The sequence below is a fragment of the Xenopus tropicalis genome, chromosome 5, assembly GCF_000004195.4.
Source record: "Xenopus tropicalis strain Nigerian chromosome 5, UCB_Xtro_10.0, whole genome shotgun sequence".
In the NCBI taxonomy this organism is placed as follows: Eukaryota; Metazoa; Chordata; class Amphibia; order Anura; family Pipidae; genus Xenopus; species Xenopus tropicalis.
The window spans coordinates 141,679,166-141,700,724 of record NC_030681.2 but is presented as its reverse complement, the minus strand read 5'-3'; the positions used below and the strand labels follow the sequence as shown (position 1 = coordinate 141,700,724).

At 42.0% G+C, this 21,559-nt stretch overlaps 1 protein-coding gene across 3 annotated transcripts in view; it reads right to left on the bottom strand.

The window, feature by feature from the left end:
* Positions 1-520: 520 nt before the first annotated feature.
* The window catches only part of vsnl1 (visinin like 1), a 111,070-nt gene continuing 90,031 nt past the window's right edge, over positions 521-21,559 (bottom strand). For 2 of the 3 annotated variants that reach the window (XM_031901784.1, XM_031901783.1), the window contains exons 3-4: positions 10,040-10,255; positions 521-1,875 (exon numbers count right to left, since the gene is read on the bottom strand). In XM_031901784.1, coding sequence (XP_031757644.1) covers positions 1,678-1,875; positions 10,040-10,255 — 414 coding nt within the window. In that variant the 3' untranslated portion in view covers positions 521-1,677. 3 annotated transcript variants of the gene reach the window in all.

Below are 21,559 nucleotides of genomic sequence, written 5' to 3'. Positions count from 1 at the left end.
CCAATAGAAGATTAAAGAAAATAGAAAACCAGGAGATATTGGGCAGAACCCGCCCTGTAGAACCACAAATGCTATTGCAGGGTGACACTGAGCTGTGCGTGGAGCTAAACTTGGACAAAGTCAGAGTTGTATTTTTGTTGCAGATTTATTTCCCATAATCCCACTGTTCTGCTTCTAATGTAAAAAAAAAAAAAAAAGCTTGATTTACAAAGAAGATTTCCCTAATATGAATTAGAACACAATTTTGTTACAATATAATAGAGGCAGTTGTGCCTAAAGCCAAGTGTAGAACAACTAATTCTCTGTGTACAGATGGAGCTGACCCCAGTAGGCATTCTTTAGCACTGTGGTCTGCTCCATCTACATGAATCTAGTGCTTATAAATCTGTCCCAACAGAAGCAGCAACTCGTATAGAATGCAATTCACTGCCCCGTCTTCTGTTGGTGACTAAGCTCCATCTGTAGTTGACACCGTTACATTAAAAAAACAAATTGTGTGTTGTCACAAACGACACAGACGCAACAACAAAGTCGCCTATATTGCATTCCCCTTAAATATACAAACAGGTATGTTTCAGTAAGACAAGCGTCATCATTTATAGCCATAAAGCAAGCTCGGCCAGTAAACGTTATATATATATATATGCGTTCGCCATCTTTGATGGAGAAACACGGAGCAGGGAAGGGGGGGGGGGGGTGGATGGAGAGAGTCAGTTGTTAGAAAGTATTTATTCTGGGACATACAGTATATTGCAACCTCTTTTGAAAATCCAGGCAGAAATTATCATTACACAAAAAAAAAGACCCAAAAAACAATACTGTTTCCTCTCCCAATATAACAATAGTTTATCTGTATATATTCTCATATAGGTATCTGTGAAATATACATAGCGATATATATATCTTCATCTGGACCTTATTGGGTTTTTCTTCCTAGGGGGAGTTTGTTCATACTGCATACAGATGGAGCCGACCGGTCTACACAGCCACACCCTTTTATTCTGCCGGCGCCAGATGCACCAATCGCTCCCTTGGACACGGCTCTTTTTTTCCATATCGAAAGGATGCAAAAATGAGGTAAGAATTAAGGCAAACCTAAAGGGCATGCAAGATGGGAAACATTAATAGTCACTGACGTCACAAGCACACAGGGGGGAGGGGCAGAGCACTAGGGGGGCGGAGAAACGGCCCCCGCTGTCCACCCACGTACTACTTAACAGCGGGTGAGATGGGCTATTAAAACAGTTACATTGCCATGGAATTCAGTGTCACTACCAATAACAGTATAGGAGACAGAGCGAGCATCAGTAGGACAATAAATAGTTAAATGCAGTACAGACTGATGCACAGGCTTCCGGGAATGGGACTGGTATGAAATTACATTGCACACTTCACATTGTGGCAGTCAATTTTTTTTGTTTTTATATATATATATATATATATTATATACTTCGTAAAATTCTTTAGCAAATGACATTCTCATGCACACGAGTGTTTCAAACACAAGAAGCAAGTCCATTTATAGGTAGTCCAAGCAATTAAAATTTTTTTTTTTTTTCGTTTTGTTATTTTTCGGGGTTTTGTCGATTTTTATTTTGTTTTCGTCGTGGAAATAGCTGCAAACTGAATGGAACATTGAAACTTGTGTGCAGTCCGTAGGCGCCCCCGCGGGCCGGCTCATTTCTGAATGTCACACTGAAGCAGTAATACAATGGAAGGGTCGCTCTTTGCCGCTTCTTTGAATTCGTCCAGCGTGATCTGGTCGTCTTTGTTCTTATCCATCTTGCTGAAGATCTTGTCTACCCTTTGCTCGGGTGTCAGGCCGTCTTCATTCATTTTCATCATAATCACCGTGCCCACCATTTTATAAATAGCCTGGGGGGAGACAAAGGGAGAGGGTGGGGGGAAAGAGATCAATCACATCAATTTCTCATAGCTTAGTGTGTGTGTGTTTTGGTGTACATATATATATCTATATATATATATATATATATATATATATATATATGCATGCATGACCTTTATAAATACATGTATCCATATCCATCTATCCCTACCCACCTTTCCCTCCCTTATACACATAGTTACATAGGGTTGAAAAAAGACCAGAGTCCATCAAGTTCAACCCTTCCAAGTAAACCCAGCACACACAACCTATACTTACCAACCTATACACTCACATACATAAACTATATATACAACCACTAATACTAACTGTAGATATTAGTATCACAATAGCCTTGGATACTATAGATGCATCAGAGAACCTTCCAGAAGGAACAGATAATACAGACTCATCTTGCACAATGCATAATGTGTACCAAGGCAATAATATGGTCTTCTCCATCATTACGGTTTGCTTTAGCACATTCACAATAAAGGAAAATGATGGGACCTTGGTGGGGGAGAAGCTGCTAATGGCCATAAGCATCTTGGTAAGGAAATGACTCCCTGTAGCTGCAGATTAGGGATTGTTTTTTTACTATTATGTGAATTCAGAGGGCCAATGAGAGGCCACTATTTCTTATAGCGAATCTTACTGTTAAATACATGTGGATTTGTCCAGTATCTAAGGCAAATAAATAAATCAGGGCTGGAACTAAGGGTCAACAGCAGAAGTTACCTGCCTCAGGCCTAATAAGGGAGTGATTGTCAGGAGAAGGATCTATCTAGCAAGGGTGGTGAGGAGCTTGTACAGACTGAAGAAGGGTTTTGCAGCATGTGTGGGCTGAGTCGGGGAGGATTGTGGGATTGGTGTTGTAGCTTGCAGACCAAACAGAATGGGAGGGGAGCACAGGTCCAAGTAGTATTGCCTTGGGAGTCATTACTACTTGACCGGCTCTTAGATTATAGATCTATATCTATCCAAGATCTATGCTACTTATGGACCTATATGCAATGACTGCATTTTGTACTATGATGATAATACATACTGTATAGGCATAGGAGATGCATTCAGGGTCTGCCAGTATGAGAAATGCCTGGTACCTGCATGCCTCTTGTCACTGACATAAATGGGAGCCATCTGTCACCACTCAGTGCTCACATGTGCGACTGGCAGTTTCTCTTCATGTCCATGAGCGGAGGCAGAGTGAAGGTAAAACACAAGGCTGTGCCCTGCACCCCCGGTCCCACCCTGTTTATTTCTATAGACTGACAAACACTGCTGACTTTAGTATGCTGCAGATAGTAAAAATGATCGAACGTGGCAAGATTTGGCTGGCCAGCTACATGTTATATAGGGATCATCTACGAGCACAAATGCAGTTGCAGCCTCCCCAAAATTCCCTGCAGTCAGTTGAATGTAAAACCATGTAAAAATATAAAAATCCACTGGAGAGCCAAATGCGTTCTGTGTAGTTTATTGGTTTAGAGATGCATAGCACTACATGTTCGACCTCTGGGGTCCTTCATCTGGTGCAGTACAAAGAACACTAAGTGAACAACCCTTTAAACCCATAATCCATCAATTAAGTCATGTGATAAGGTTACCAGCTACCAGGCCAGGTACACCAATTACATATACAGAGCAAATTCAGGGAAATTACCGTAGTGTCTTTCCACAAAACACCAAAAATACATACCGTGTTTCCCCGAAAATAAGACACTGTCTTATATTTTTTAAGCTCCAAAATATGCACTAGGTCTTATTTTCAGGGGATGTCTTATTTTTCCATGAAGAAGAATACAGTACACATTTATTCCATCGTTTGGGCGAGATTTATCCCCCAGCCCTAGGTGGGTGTCTTATTTTCAGGGGGTGCCTTATTTTCCGAGGGGGTGAAAAATCAGGGGGGTGCCTTACTTTCGGAGGATGTCCTATTTTCGGGGAAACAGGGTATTAGTGAATTGGACCTGGCGAAACCTACACCACTGTCTGATTGAGGCCCTTCACTGTGGTTAACACTTTGTGGCACACAGGTTGTATTTTCTTTTGAATGTAAAACCACTTTCATTAAAGGCATTTGAATCAAAATGAACATTTCCTTGTGACTGCAAAGTCCTGGAATTCTGGGGAAAAAAAACATGGCAAATGAACTCAAATTTGCTCACTGCACTTGTGGACATAAATGAGCCTATGAACTGTCTGTGCTCGTCAAGGAGGCAGTTTTGATCCAATCCATAAACCTGCCAGCATTCTGTCCATATACAAAATGAATCTGCTATTGCACTCAGCATGTTTATGGAGCGTCAACAGATGCTAGAGGAGCAACTTTAACCTCCTATATCTGCCTGAACAAACAACCCAACCCTATCTGGCCATCTATGTGGATGGGCAAATTCATGTCCTAATAGTGGGCCCATAGTCATTTGGTTGCATAAATAATATGCACAGACACAATTACTACTACAGGTATGGGATCCCTTATCCGGAAACCCGTTATCCAGAAAGCTCCAAATTGTGGAAAGCCCGTCTCCCATAGACTCCATTTTAATCAAATAATTCAGAATTTTAAAACTGATTCCTTTTTCTCTGTAATAATAAAACAGTACCTTGTAACTGATCCCAACTAAGATATAATTACCCCTTATTGGGGGCAGAACAGCCCTATTGGGTTTATTTAATGGTTAAATGATTCCCTTTTCTCTGTAATAATAAAACAGTACCTGTACTTGATCCCAACTAAGATATAATTACCCCTTATTGGGGGCAGAACAGCCCTATTGGGTTTATTTCATGGTTAAATGATTCCCTTTTCTCTGTAATAATAAAACAGTACCTGTACTTGATCCCAACTAAGATATAATTACCCCTTATTGGGGGCAGAACAGCCCTATTGGGTTTATTTAATGGTTAAATGATTCCCTTTTCTCTGTAATAATAAAACAGTACCTGTACTTGATCCCAACTAAGATATAATTACCCCTTATTGGGGGCAGAACAGCCCTATTGGGTTTATTTAATGGTTAAATGATTCCCTTTTCTCTGTAATAATAAAACAGTACCTGTACTTGATCCCAACTAAGATATAATTACCCCTTATTGGATGCAAAACAATCCCATTGGGTTTAATTAATGTTTTATTGATGTTTTTAGTAGACTTAAGATATGGAGATCCAAATAAAGGAAAGACCCCTTATCCGGAATACCGTTGGTCCAGAGCATTCTGGATAACGGGTCCTATACCTGTATTAAATTCCAACTGATCAATCTTAGAGTCCTGCTGTGGATTTCATGCCCAAGGTTAGTTTTAAAGTAAACTCAAAAGTTTACTCAAAGTTCCTGTTTGTAAAACCATAAAGATGGACTGAAGGAGATGATACTCATTCAAAATGTTTTTTGCAATGTGATGCTGTCCAGGCCTTTATTCTATTACCTAATTGTATGATTAATTGATCATTAATCAGGCCACAAACAGCTGAATCTGATGTAGAGCCCATAAGAAACCCTTCAGGGGTGCAAGAGAAGCCCTCAGCCCATAACAAACAAAACTTTGCGGCTCATAGTGAGTTAATGAAGTCGGAAGCGTTTGAAGGGTTTCTCGTGGCACTGTTAAGCCTAATTACAGCACAATCACTTTAGTTCATTGGACTAGAGTACAGCCCTTGGTTCACTGAACCGAAGCCCAATATAACGAATGTGACGCTCATGGTAACTTTGCCATTATTATGATCATGTTCAATGAGCCCACATGAGAGTGAACTGTAGTCACGGCTCCTGGGCGCTTCTAATTACATCCTGTAGGGTTTCGTACGTAGAAACTTCCTGCAAAGGCAAAGACCTAATCAAGACTTTGTTCATCTAAATGTATCTCTTTAGCTGTACTCACTGAATTGGGGCAGCCGCTCTCTTCACATACATCTGGGAAATATTAAATTGGGTCATGCAAAAATACTTTATTCATAACTTGGTTTATCAACAAACATTTGCATTTCTATGTTTAGTCATGAGAGAGAATACATTTCAAACAATTAAATTAAAAAAGAAAATGCCCAAATGAGCAAATTATTATGCCAAAGCTATGCTCTTGGGTGTTAGAAGAGAACTTAGCCATCCACATCCTTATCTCGCTTATTTATGTTATGGATAATCTCTAAAGGTGCCCATACACCTTCAGCAAGCGAGCGGATCTTCTCCCGATATCCCCACCTACGGGTGGGCGATATCGGGAGAATCCAGGCTAATTCAATTGTTTGGCCCTGGGGCCAAACAATCAAATTATAACGATGGGTATAGGTAAAGTCGGTCCGGGGACCACATAAACGAGCCAATGCAGTCCCCGATCCGACTAGATTTTTTAACCTGCCTGATTGAGATCTGGCTGATTTCAGGTGAGATATCGGTCGGGCAGGCCCGTCCGTAGTGCCCATCGGTCTAAGGGACCCATATCAGCAGCTAGAATCGACCCATGTATGGGGACCTTAACATGGTTAGTCATTGTCCTATATCAGCAATTCAGTTTCAGTCCTGCAATTCTTCAAATCAACTTCATAACTAAAGGCCACCAATTCTAGGCTGAAGGCAAGGTCGAAAGGTCCATATCTGACCTAAAATTCTGTAATTTGGAGTTTCTTTCAAAGTCAAATTGTCCATCTTATTTCTGAGCAAATAAGGCAAAGCCTGATTTTAATCAAATCTCAAAGTCAACAAGTCAATTTTTACCAAATCAAGGCTGTTCTGAAGGCAAGATTAATACATTCATATCTAGACTGTGGCTAACCTCTGACATGGTAAATTATTGTCCTATAAGATAAGTCAACCTCCTACTAAAGGTGCCCATACACGAGCCAATTCTAGCTGCCGATATGGGTCCCTTAGACAGATTCAGCAGCTAATCAGCCCATGTATGGGCACTACCAACGGCCTGCCCGACCGATATCTGGCCTGAAATTGGCCAGATATCGATCGGGCAGGTTAAAAAATCTAGTCAGATCGGGGACCGCATCAATGAGCCGATGCGGTCCCCGACTTTGCCTATACCCGTCGTGTTAATTCGATCGTTTGGCCCCAGGGCCACATGACCGAATTAAGGTGCCCATACACGGACCAATTCTAGCTGCCAATACAGGTCCCTTAGATCTGGCCTGAAATCGGCCAGATATCGATCGGGCAGGTTAAAAAATCTAGTCTGCATATTCTTTGCCTATACCCTTCGTTATAATTCGAGGGCCCCAGGGCCAAACAATCGAATTAGCCTGGATTCTCCCGATATCGCCCACCCATAGGTGGGGGATATCGGGAGAAGAACTGCTCCGCTCGCTTGGCGATCTGAAGGTGTATGGCCACCTTTAGCCTGGATTCTCCCGATATCGCCTACCCGTTGGCGTTGACATTGCCAAACGAGCGGATCTGAAGGTGTATGGGCACCTTTAGGCTCACCAAATCAAGTCTGAAGGAAAGTTTAAGTCTTTATCTGGCCTATGGCAATCCTCTAAAATGGCAGGTCATTGTCCTATACTAGCTATTCAGTTCCAGATCTTCAAGCCATCAAGCCTGCTACTATGACTACCAAATCAAGTCTGAAAGCAAGGTCAATACGTTCTATATCTGGTCTAAGATCCTATAGTTTGGAGTGTCTCTCAAAGTCAACTTGTCCGTCATCTAATTTCTAAGCAAAGCCTTACAATAAAATCTCAAAGTCAACAAGTCAATTTTAACCTTTAATGTCTGATCTCAAAGCCATTATGTCAACGTCAATTCAATGGGCAGTCTGATCTCTGAGTCAACACGTTATCTGTAAAGTCTTATAAGCAGTGCCTGGCTCGTGTAAGTAGTGAATTCAAAAATATTTTGGGAGAATAATAAGCCTATAGTCTCGCGAGCATAAAGGGTATTCTTATTTTAACCATATTAATATCGAAGCACAAACGAAATCTCTTATTTGACACTTAATTATCGATTCAGTACATGTTCTCTGGCAGGAAATTTCTTGAAACCTCTTCTCCAGCAAGAATGTCCTTGACTGGAATTTCTGGCAAAATATTGAATATAAATCAATGGGCTAAATTTAGTTCTAAGAACGTTTAATCCGTGCCTGCATTTTAGAATTCTTTCGCAGAACAAAGTAATTAACTCTGTCACTGTGAATTAGTTAGGGTTTGTATGTGCTCAATGGGTCAATCTTAGCCCAGAACCCAGATACTTCATGTGTTGTACAAGAATATCCATACAAGCTTCTAAATCTGTGATTTGAGTCCCGGTGTTCATAACAGAAGGTTATATAACACTATCTATGTTACATAACATTCTGTACCTACAGAAAAACACATTCATTGGATCTTTTGAATAATGTACATGTTGGCCGACTGTAGCGTTATCCATCAGTTGGGTTTCTGGCCCACTGGGTTGGATATCTGTACAATTCAGTCACACATGTAGGATGGCCGAATGTAACTAGTCCAATTAAGCAGTGCTTGTGGGTCACCTGACACAGGTATAGGACCCGTTATCCAGAATGCTCGGGACCATGGGTATTTTGGATAAGGGGTCTTTCCGTAATTTGGATCTTCATACCTTGTCTACTAAAAAAATCAATAAAACATTAATTAAACCCAATAGGGCTGTTCTGCCCCCAATAAGGATTAATTATATCTTAGTTGGGATCAAGTACAGGTACTGTTTTATTATTACAGAGAAAAGGGAATCATTTAACCATTAAATAAACCCAATAGGGCTGTTCTGCCCCAATAAGGGGTAATTATATCTTAGTTGGGATCAAGTACAGGTACTGTTTTATTATTACAGAGAAAAGGGAATCATTTAACCATTAAATAAACCCAATAGGGCTGTTCTGCCCCAATAAGGGGTAATTATATCTTAGTTGGGATCAAGTACAGGTACTGCTTTATTATTACAGAGAAAAGGGAATCATTTAACCATTAAATAAACCCAATAGGGCTGTTCTGCCCCAATAAGGGGTAATTATATCTTAGTTGGGATCAAGTACAGGTACTGTTTTATTATTACAGAGAAAAGGGAATCATTTAACCATTAAATAAACCCAATAGGGCTGTTCTGCCCCCAATAAGGGGTAATTATATCTTAGTTGGGATCAAGTACAGGTACTGTTTTATTTTTACAGAGGAAAAGGAAATCAACTTTAAAAATCTGAATTATTTGATTAAAATAAGTCTATGAGTCTATGGGAGACAAGCTTTCTGTAATTCGGAGCTTTCTGGATATCGGGTTTCTGCATAAGGGATCCCTTACCTGTATATCCAATATATAAACCTTCTTATTTTGACTGCCTGACTATGATGTAATTGCCCCCATACCAGCTGTTGGTGCAATCTGACAAACTGAGTGATAATTTCGTTCGTCAAGCTTCAGTTCATCAGAAAAGCCAATAGCTGCAAATGTAAGGAAATCCCCAAACAGCATCCACTAAGAAGTGATATGTTTTATAGAGTGCTTCTCAAATAGCTTAATCTAAACCAAAATAGGTTAATGTAAGTACCCCTGTTTCATACACAACTTCTGTTCTTGTTATCAAATTCCTTGATGTCCCTCTGAACTTTTTTGGTTGTGGCAGATCGGGGCCATGGCTTAAAATACCCAGATTTACCAGCTATGAATGTTGAGAGATGGGTGATTCCTACTTAAATTCTAGTTGGTTCAGAGTTTTCTAAACCCATAACTGTCTGTGACAATGTCCATTTGAGGTATATAGCACTTTCTTAGAGCTATTTGCAGTTCATTAAACTAGAAGTCTTAGCTTCTAACGACTTTTTGTGAGTTTAGAACAAAAGAGAAAACAAGTGGCAGGCTTAGTATAGAACAGGGGTCCCCAACCTTTCTTACTCGTGAGCCACAGTCAAATGTAAAAAGACTTGGGGAGCAACACAAGCACCATAAAAGTTCATGGAGGAGCCAAATAAGGGCTGTGATTGGCTATTAGGCAGCCTCTATGCACCCTATCAGCTTACAGGGGCTTTATTTGGTAGGAAATCTTGTTTTTATTCAACCAAAACTTGCCCCCAAGTCAGGAATTCTAAAATAACTCCCTGGTTTGGGGGCACTGAGAGCAACATCCAAGGGGTTGGTGAGCAACATGTTGCCCCCGAGCCACTGGTTGGGTATCACTGGTATAAGACTTACCTCTATGATTTCCAACATTTCCACTCTTGTAATTTTCCCGTCACCATCGAGATCATACATGTTGAAAGCCCAGTTAAGTTTCTGTTCAAAGCTTCCCCTGGAGGTGATGGAAAGTGCACAGATAAACTCTCTGAAATCGATCGTCCCGTCGCCATTTTTATCAAAGGTTCTGAATGCGTGCTGGGCAAACTTCGATGCATCTCCATATGGGAAAAACTATAGAAAGAAACACAAAAGAACCCCAACAATTAATACTGGAGAGTATAGAGAGTATATTTGGCTTATTTCTCCTTGCCCCTTTCGATATTATTGAAAAATAGTTATTTGAGATGGAAAGAGCTGCACCTGCAATGTTCATAAAAATTATTTGTTGTACAGAAATAATCAGATTTTGATGGGAATTATTAGGTGGTGGTGGGGTCTTGAAGTATAACAATAAGGTTCTTTAGACTTTTTGGGTTTACCCTCTCTTTAGTCATATATTTGATCAGGGACCACCTTAGCTCATAAAATGGTTGAAAATGTTCCAAGAACCTCCACTAAAACACTGACGGTGTATTTCTGAAAAAATTCTTAGCACAAATTCTAGCAGTATGTCCTATCCATTATAATTATATGGCTCAACCCCACATCCAAATGTTTGGGAACCACCAACATTGATTAAAGCAACAAGATTCCAAACTGTGTAAATGAATCTGTAGCCAAGTTCAGATTGGTCATTTTGGGTATTATGGATTACATAGAAAGGATAAAGACGCAATTTATTATAGAGGGAAGCCATACACTACAGTACAAAAGAAGGTGTGGCATGATGAGCCATGGTGCCCCAGATGCATTACTAAAACATAACTTTTTATCTGAGAACCTTAAAAACGTACAGAGATGTGGAAAACAGATTAGAAGCAAGTAGGGCAAAGAAGACCAACATGCACAAGCATTAACTGTTAAAAACCACCAGAACTGCTCTATTTAGAAACAGCGGTTCTCAACCTGTGGGTCGGGACCCCATTGGGGGTCGAACATCCCTTTCACAGGGGTCGCCCAAGACTATCGGAAAACACATATTTCCGATGGCCTTAGGAATAATTTTATGGTTGGGGGTCACCGCAACATGAGGAACTCTATTGAAGGGTCGCGGCATTAGCAAGGTTGAGAACCACTGATTTAGAAAGCACAATGGGCCAGATTCAACTTCGCGAGAAAAAGACTTATCACGTGAAAATTTATGGATGAGATTCAATTTGAGATGCAATTCAATTCTGACAAACTTATCTCATGGTTTATCACGTGAAACTCTATGGCGAAAAACTGGAACTGAATTATCAAACTGAATCAAATTGAATCTCATCCATAGGTTTTCACATGACAGACCATGAGTTAACTTTTTCTCACTAAACTGAATCTGGCTCATTGTTTCAGAAGAGTTTCCCTTATCTAGAGCGCTTGGTTGCATCGCCTGGGATATGGAAGCCTCCCTCGTGTAGTGTTGTTTGTAGACAGTAGTTTATACTCAACTTATTAACACTTGGTAAAATCTGCAACTGGGCAATAACCCACGACAACCATTCACTTTTTATCTTTCACTGCTCTACTTGCCCCTGGCTGAAGAATGCCATTGTGCTGATAGTGATGGGATGTGCAGGGCTATTGCTCATATCAATGATGTATAACGCACAATAATGCCTGACAACTCTGCAGCTACACGGATTCGGCTGGAGCCTCCTCGTTACAGATCTATCGGTTCACTGAGAATAAAATGTGGTTGTACAAATAGGGACAAGGGGCTGTGCCATTAGACCGCATCTGCCACCCAATTAAGAAGCTGCCAGTCCAACAGATTTTTATTTATAGGCCCAATTACCTCCAGATAAAAAGGGGGAAGGAGAAAAGAAAAAGACTGTGTAGTTGGGAAACTTGGAAGGCTCTCAAGGCTCTGAGTATCAAAGCTGAGGCCAACATCAGAGGGGAGCTGGGAGAGCTGGACAGCATCTCCATAAATTACTGAAAAAGATAAACGTTCAGTACAAATATGTGAGATAAGGAAGTGTTATGACAAACGCGTCTATAAGAAGATGCTAAATATTCCAAATCTTTCCTTTTTCTCTGACTGTACTCAGGCCAAACTATGTCGCTCCGTCCCTGGGGCAGAATTCAAATAAACTGTACCTTCGATTAACTCTCACTGTTAAGGCAATAAAAAAAGCTAAAAATGAGCAATATAACTGAGCAGAGATGGATCGGGAGACACTCAAACCCAGACAATCTAACATGATTCCTTGTAGGCCGGTGCATCTCCCCACCCATTGCGTAAACATAATAATCCATATAAATGTATATATACATATCTGCATGATATATAAAAAGCCCAACATGCAAGCGCATAGCTCACCTCATTTCTTTCATAATCAGTAAAATGATGATTTCTTTTCTCAGCCATTCCCTGCGAGACATGTACATTGGAAGCGACACTATGCGCAGCTAATACGGATCATTTAGACTAGGGATATTGTTCATCCAAACATGATTAACATGAACATATGAATCTACAGAGAGACATCCAAGAACAATGCCGCCCTGGAAGCAGGAGATGCCATCAGGCTTTGATACCACAATAATTGTTTTACCGCAGGAGAGACAGCAGAGCAAATGCACACCTGTCAATCAGTGCTGGGCTCAATCTCATATATTGATTGGATGACTGTCAGAAATAGAACAAAATGAGATTTCTTATCAATTTGCTGATGGATTCTTGGCCCACAATATTCCATTCATTTTATTTAAGAATCGGCAGCCTTGGTTCAGTTTCCATGCCAGCTGTAGAGCTGTGGGGATGGCTTTGTTATTCGGCCATGGTGGCTCTCTAGCACTGGGCTGTGATGCAGAACAGTCCGATTCTGCTCCCATCTCTATTCTCTGTTCATCATTCTGGCCTAACTCCCTCTTTGGCTCTGTAACAAATGCTGTTATTCAGGGAGGTCTGGGTTCAACTTCCATCTATAATGCTGGTCTCTACCTCAGCTCTGTAACATTTGGTTCTGATTCTGGAATGTTGAGTTCAATGAAGTATCTAATTCAGATCAGTCTTCCAGTCAAGCTGACATTCTTTAGCTGCCCATACATGGGTCAGTATAAGCTGCTTACTCAGTTCCTTCAAGCCAGGAGCTTACTGGCCCTTGTAGGGTCTGTTCAATGTCCTGCTGGACCCTTATCTTTCTTAAAACCAGTGTGCAAGTTGGAATATCCATTATAGAGAAGGATTGGCCTTTGCTGACAGGTCTACAGTGGGCCACATTATCATTCAATCGCTGACCAAATTATTGTATTCGATCGACTGGGTCTATGATCTCCTTATGTGGCAACATGGACATTTCCTGGACCTAAAGATTTCCGGACTTTTATGTATTCCTACTAGGATGTAGGGCTCCTCTATATAGTCCTTGAGCAGTGTCCCCCACCCATGGGCACGGTTTTTGACTCTTTATTATTATTATGTGATGGCCTGCAGCAAGCAATGATGCCTTACTCTCTCAGTCGTCACCTGTCTTCCCTGACTTGCCGATTGGGGGAAGCCTGAGTTCAAATACCACGTAAGTCATTTCAGGCTCTGGCCTGATTTTGATAAAGGCACTTGCATCACGTAGAGGAAAACTGGGGCAAGGCTAATATATATATTTAGAAGAACATATTCCTGATTAAATGCATGCTGTTGCCCCTTTAAAATGACTGCTATGGAGAGGCCTGTTGCTTTGCTGAATAAGGTTCCATTGTATGGTTCTGGCACACCTAATCCACTGGGTCTCAGCACTGTAGCTGCTGCATTACACGGAGCTGCCGGGATGCCAGCCAGGGGATTATCACAGCATACATGGCTTCAGTCTGCTCATTCCTGTTTATCCCCAAGGGCATATGTGCAACAAGAGCCTTGCATTGTGTGCCGCTCGCCCTATGTGCCTACCTATGGGGCAAACCTGCACCCTTCCTTCAACTCCCAGCATTCCCTCTAGTGACTCCTACTGCACATCCAGAACAGCTACGTAAATGTGTGTGGCACAGAGAATAATTGGCAATTACTTGTTTTATTTGAAACACATGGCGATGCTGAAACACTTTCCCGTTTTGCCCCTGCAATGCGCTATTCTCTAATTACCTTCCTTTGTGTGTGAACCCCTGTTCCGATGTTTAATCAGCGATGGCATTGTTACGTACCCATGGAAATCTATAATTATTATTATTAAATGACTCCTCTCCGTTCTACCTTCTTTATGATAAACACAAACCATGCACTTTGTTCCACATTAACCTTTTCTGCAAAACAGCATTTAGTGGAACAAAAGTGTTTGCAGTGGGGAAGGGGAGAAACGCGCTCCAACTCATTATTTACTTGTGGCAAAAATAAACAGAAATTGCTGTAGTGAAACAAGCGAGGCTTCCATAGTCCCCGACTCACTCAACTACTGGTACATTATAGATACGTTATAGGAGCTATAATGTTCTGGAATATAGGCCACGGAGCCACCGATATGCAGAGTGCCAGCACATGCCTACTAGATGCCAGGGCATTCTGGGCAATATGTCAGCACACCTAGTTGGTGCAATATTATTGACCCTTGCTTGCCTGACCTATCCCTTCCTGTGTCCACCATTATATTTGTTCTGCTGAATAAAGACTCTGTGTTGTTAACTCCTGCCTCTTTCCCAGCCAGCCTCATTCTAAGTCTCTACCCAAAATACTAAGACCAGTGGCCCCTATGCTCCATCTGTGGCCCCCTGGTGATCATGTCAGTACAATTTAGCCACTGGTCATTACAGCTCCCAAGTATAGGAAGGCACACAATTTAATATCAGGAAACCATGCATGTCATGTCTGAGGGTACTATTTATATCAGTACTTGCAAATTTTGAAGTGAAGTGCTCCATTATATGCTTTCCTGTCCCATATAATGCTCACTTACACTATATCATGGGGATGTAGCTCTGTCATAGGGGTCGGCAAATGATTTAGCTTGATAAATTTTACACCTTAACAGGTCCATTGTTAAACTGAGGTACCTGAAGCCCATAGGAGAACCTCTCCCCTAGGGCCACCACCATTGAGCCCCACCCCCTTCATCTGCCGCTGCATGTTAACTCCAGACATGCCAGTAAGATCACAGTAGAAATGGATTATGAGCATATTAACTCCAGACATAACAGTAAGATCACTGCAAACAATAAATAATAAACACGACATAGATCACAAATATTCAAGAGCATATACAGTAAAGGAAAGAACAAATCAACAGGAACTCCCCAACAACCTCTAGTTGATCTGCTGGGGCTAGGTATGATTTGGTGTTGGAATAGGATGAGGGAGTAAATATTATCCATGTTCTGACACAAAGTTTTAGACTGTGTTGAGCCAAATGGGTAGAAATTGTCAGGTTAAGACAACAAGGGCTTTGGTATATTTCAGCATAAGCCTTATGGGTATGTGAGTTGTTCATCTAAGGACAGTGGAGCTCCAACAGACACCTCCAGCATGTCAGAATGTGATACTAAAAAGCCGCAGCAAGAAAAACATAAACAACCATGATGTCCACAGTATCTACTGCAAGTGAAAGTATGTATGGAAAGGTCAGAGTCATCGATCATTGCCCAGAATAGCCAGGGGATATAGGGGACCAACACCAGATTTCAGGACATTACTGGCAACTGAGACTAGGGGAAACTTTAGGGTGATAGTTGGATTCAGGGGGGAAAATAAGGGTGGTTGTTGGGTCTACTAGCACAATGGTATGAGAATAAAAGTTTTGCCAAGGAGGGATGGGAGTCCATTGGGCAGAATGTAGGTTTGAAGTGTAAAGTAGGTAGAGCAGTAGAGTACAGTAGAGTAGCAGAGTAGAGTTGTTGAGTAGCATATTAGAATAAAATAGTAAAGTACAGTTGAGTAGAAGAGTAGAATAGTATCCCTGTGAGCTATTAAAGAAACTGAATAGTTATTGATGGAGGGATGGACAAAGCAGGGCTGATGTTGGATAAGAAAGGTCCCCGAGCAATGTATATATAGTAATATAAAATGACAGAATTAATTTCTTTTTGGATTATAGGTTCAACTTTTAATTCTGTAAAGACCAAATCAAATGGTGTGTAACTGTACAGAATACGAAATGAAGAACATCTCAACTGAGGTAAGCAATAAGGCAGCACACATGTAAGCCCAGACAAACATAATGTTCTCTGCCCAGGGCGAGCGGCACCTTCACACTTTACTGTATATTAACTCGGTTTTATTCAATAGGACCCAGTGTCCGAATGTTTTCCTTCTTATTCCTGTTGCGCAAAAGCAGAAATCCTGAGCCCGAGACCCGCTGTGTCCTTGTACAGGCTTATTTAGAAAGCAGACTCTGTCAGAGCCCTCTCATTTATTACACTGTAAGCGCCACGCATTTCGCCTGCAAGGTTATGAGTCTGTCCCAATGACAGGAGATGTTATTTTCTGGCTGTTCGTTGGAGGGCTGAGCTGAAAGTGCCACAGTTTGGTTGGACGGGAATGTTAAATGTCAGTGAAGGACTGTCTGTTCTATTCGGAGTAATAAAGGACGTTATGAGAGGTAAATCTGAAGGTGGCATAATCTTGCCGAAATGCATTTTATCTGTTATTGCCTTTAACCATTAGTATGATGCAGATAAATGATATTAGGTACATGATTCTAAGATTATTGCTAAACAAAACCCAAGAAAAACCAGAGATGAAAATGCAATTCTCACCGTTGTTTGGTTTGATTAGTGAACTAAACCCTCTCCCTGAACAGCGCCTCCATGTCTGTTCCTAACCACATCACTGCCACTGAACACTGCCTCCACTGGCCTAGTCTGCAATGGCGCAGCCACGTCTGGCTCCATTACAACTGGGTTCAGGCTCCTTGGCTCTGACCATACACACATGTACTGGAAACCAAGACCAGATTGGCTTTAAGGGTATATGCTCTCCAGGGAGAGTGATACTGGATGTGGTAGAACATGGTGGCTACTAAACCCCAATGAGCAGCTCTGCATTTGAGTTTAATTCAGCAGTACAGTGATACCGTTAGGAAGCCATGGGTGGAAGGCCCTATGAAGGGTGCCTGTAGACACCTACAGAAGTGAAATTAGCAAGCTCCACAGCTTGAATCCATACTGACACACCGACTCTATATACAGTTTTGCATCTTAGCCTATAGGTATGGGGCAACAGAGAATTTGCAGTGCCAATAATGTCTTAACATTTGCCTTCTCTTCGCCTGGGACCCCCAATGTATATAAGAAGATCCAAGCTGATCCACTGTGCAGTCATCATTTTTTATCACCCCACCTGACCTGCTAATGTTACTGGATGGGGTGGGGTAGGTGCTACTATATGCACTAAAATTTGAGTTATGGTTCAAAAACTTGAATGCTTGTTATTTAGTAAGTGCAAAAAAACCCCCCAAAACTCAACTGTAGCAGCTAAAAGCTCCAGAGTTTATATGGAAGTCAATGGGAGTTGCCCTAGGCAAAGTGAAGCCATATTTTCAATTCAAGATATTCAAGTTTTTTGAGTTTTATTCGGGTTTGTAAACTTGAAGATTGAAGATATTTATTTGCATACGTTTAAGGTGGTCTCCTCAACCCTGTTGATTCACCTGTGGATCCACACCCCTGGCTCAATATTGACAATGGAGAAGATTAAAAAAAAAAGACTCGCCACCCAAGGGCCCTTAGGCTTCTGCCACATGGAGCGGATTCTCAGACTGTGGATAAATGCAGGCTGAGAATCTACCAATAAGGTTTAAAAAGGTTTTTGATGTGTTTTCATCTGGAGCCACTGTGTTGGCCCTGGTGGAGGCACACGGAGCAAATTTTGGCGTGTAACTGCTCACATATGAATTCCTGTGCCAAAATCCACTCATCAATATATTTTTTTAAGACTAGGGGTGGATTCTCTGCCCCCGTTTATTCACAGGAGCCTTATGCACTTGCTTTTTTTTTCATGCGGAGTGCAAAAATACTAGGGACCAACAAATCTACTATTTTGGGGTTCGGCTGAACTCCGAATCCTTGGTGAAAGATTGGTCCAACACTGAACCGAATCCATAAGAGAAACACAAGTGAGCATGCTTATATGACAAAAAGTCACATGATTTTAATTCAGATTCGACCAGAGGCATGGATTTGGGCGAATCCAAATCCTGCTGTAAAAGGCCGAATCCTGAACCAAATCCTGGATTCTTTGCATCCCTAGAAAAAGACATATATTGCATTTGTGTACATTTCTTTAGGGGTGTTTGTATGCTGATTTTCTTATTTTATGAACTTTTGAATGAATGACAAGCATAAAAAAAGTTGCTTCAATTTAAAGAGGACAAATATTGTGCAAAAAACAAAAAGGCCAAGATCATCATGTTGGGTCGCCCTCCAAACAAGCAAGGTCAGTCTTCCAATTTCCAAGCTACAGGGCCGGGGTTGGCCGGACAGAGGTGCAACAGAGTTTGGAGGAAGCCATTTAACAGAAAGGGAGAGGGGTGGATGCTGCAGATAGCAGAGGAACATGGGGTTTATCTCCGATATGAAACAAATCTGTAAATAGTGTTGGCTGAGCCGCACTTGCACAGGGGAGATGAACCTTTTCACATTCACGCTCGGCCCTCATCGCATTTCAATTTGCAGCCGATGCTCATTTTCTCTGCTGTTGCCTCCCGAACACTTTGCTGGAAATGCGTCCTGCTGGCACCCGGCTCAGGTTAAATCGCACAGAAACCACTTCTGAGCATCTCTTTGTCTTTCATCTCCTACAGAGCTGACAGTATTTAATAGCATGCAATGGCGCCGGCTACCAACCCGCCTTGATGGCTCCTTCTTTCAACTGCTTTTCAGATGTCAAACAGTGTGTGGTTCCTGGGATCGGCCGCACGTAGGGAGACAGAAGGAGCGGAATGCTAATCATGGCCATGTTAGACACCATATACGCTGCTGCTTGGTGTGAAGAGCCACCACCTTACCCATTTCATACTAGAACCGACACCAAGGGATTTTTTTTCCGATTCAGGATTTTTAGCGCTCAAGTTCCAAGACTTTCCCCAGATTTACTGTGTGTCAAAATGGCTTAAAATCCGAATCTGACAATTTACCAGCTAAAACTTGCCGAGATCATGTAGAAGCCATGGCAGATGTCCCTGCCCTGGAGAATCCTTCCATTGCTTTGACAGTCTTTTTGTGTGACAGTTTGAAAAAGTCACAGTTTTCATAACAGTTATAGTACTGAAGGCTGAGCCCCATGTCCCACTATTGAGATGACTTAAATCCAGGGATCCACAAAATTGCTGATCTTCTCCTTGTTTTACTCGTTTAAACTTTGGCTTGTGAGTGCCAGTCCAATTTATATGTAATACAATGTTCTGATTCTAAAGGTTCGGGGCCACAAAACCCAACATTTGACCAGGCGTGCTTCTCTATAGTTTTATAGAAAGTATCCTTCTGCCCCCTCCTTGTGCCTGCAAGGAGGGACTATCTTAAAGGAGACAGAAAGGTAAAAACTAAGTAAGCTTTATCAGACTATGTAAATACAGCCATAAGCGCTCACAGGGAGTCCTCTATCAAAAGAAACACGGGATTTCTTGTCTCCTTTTTTGGAAACATGTTCTTCAGTATCAGACTTCCTCTCTTTTAGGGCTCCGTCGAGTTTGGGGCTTGAGTCTGCTCAGTTCTCTCCTCTCTCCTGCTCCCCCCTCCCATAAGAATGTGCATAAGAACTCACTTCCCCCACCCTTAGGAATGTGTGATCTGAGCTTCCAGTGGCTATAACTGCAGCAGGAAGCTACCAAGACCAAGCTAAAATGGCAACCGCTATCAGAGGGAGCTTCTATGGCTCTTTACTCAGGTATGGTAAAGCTTTCTGCAGAATAAATATAGCGTTCTAGGTGGCACTAATGTGGCGAATCTATTGGCAATAAAATGCCAAAATGACTTTCCTTCTCCTTTAAAACAACAGAACCCGCCTGGAGGTAGGCAGCTGTGAACTTTGGTTTGGTAACAAACAGTAACCAATCATCACTTTCCTTTCATTATTTGAACTGAATTATACCATTTAAAGCTACTTGCTGATGGATCAAAACTCCAATGGAACTTAAAATCACAGAGGGGTAACAATATGTTAGGCAGCCATCAAAAGCACTCTATCCTTCTCCCCTGGACTGTTCTGTAAAAAAAAGTACTTGGAAAGGACAAGTAATCCTGCCAGTTACCCCACCCTGTTAATGTTCCTTTAAGCGAGACTGTGGGAAGCCCTGAGCTAGCGGCACATTAATTGATTTTAAATTGCAGCTGTTCTTTAATTAGATCCAAGCCGCAAGTGATCCGCTGCGGTCAGCACCGCGCTCCAATATGTACGGTTTGTGCCAGTCTCCATCGCGGGGCTGCTCTGCTGTTATAATTAATAGCAGCTATTAAAAGTCCAATATATTTTTATATGGCCTCTGTGTTGAATATCCGTTAAAGTACAATCAGACACTGTTCTATTATCCTCTTGGAATTGTTTGGATCCGAGATGCCTACTTGATATAAGCAGAAGCAGTTAGTGATTGAGAGGGGCATCAGAGCTCAGAAGCCTTTGTACTCTCCAACTCTGCCCCGTTATACCCCCCATCATTCCCAGCTCTCTTGTATGAGATCATTTGGCTGGGTCTTAAAGGAAAGCCCTATTCACCAAGGGGAAGCAAGATGTTAGGCACCCACCCAGTGACCAGAATAGCAAGGCTTAATTGGCCACAGTGGCACCATCTTACCTCACCTGATTCCAGCCAGTTTTTCTTGAGATTTAGCTTTGTGCATGCACAGTAGTGCGAATTCCCATGATTCTCCTAATAGGAACACTGGCCTGGGGAACAAACCAAGTGATTCTATTCACTGGGGGCAGCCTGGTTTCCTTGTATTGTCTGGCGTGGAAGGAGCAGCGCACTAGGCCGGCCTTGTTGCGCAGCCAGGAACCTATAGCAGGGACAAAATAAAGATGGCCATACATGGGCCGATTGTAGCTGCCGACATCAGTCCTTTGGACCGATTCGGCAGCTTATCGGCCCGTGTAGGGGCAGGAACAAGGGGCCTGCCCGACCGCTATCTGGCCTGAAATTGCCCAGATATCGATCGGCAAGTTAAAAGATTTAGTCGGATCGGGGACCGCATCGGCTCGTTGATGCGGTCCCCGAACCGACTGCCCCATTGTCGCCATTTTAATGCAATAGTTTGGCCCAAGGGCCAAATGATCGAATTATCCTTCATGTTCCCCGATATCGCCCACCCGTAGGTGGGGATATCAGGAGAAGATCCACTCGCTTGGCGACCTCGCCAACCGAGCGGATCTTCACGTGTATGGGCACCTTTAGCCCCTACACAAAGGGAGAAGAATTACTAAAAGGTGGGTGGAGGTTGCGGTAGATGGGGGTGTGGCCTAAACTTCTGATTTTTAATAGAAAAAAACATCGGCACATCAATTGTTATTGCTGAACAAATTGCATCAAAGTGTTGTTG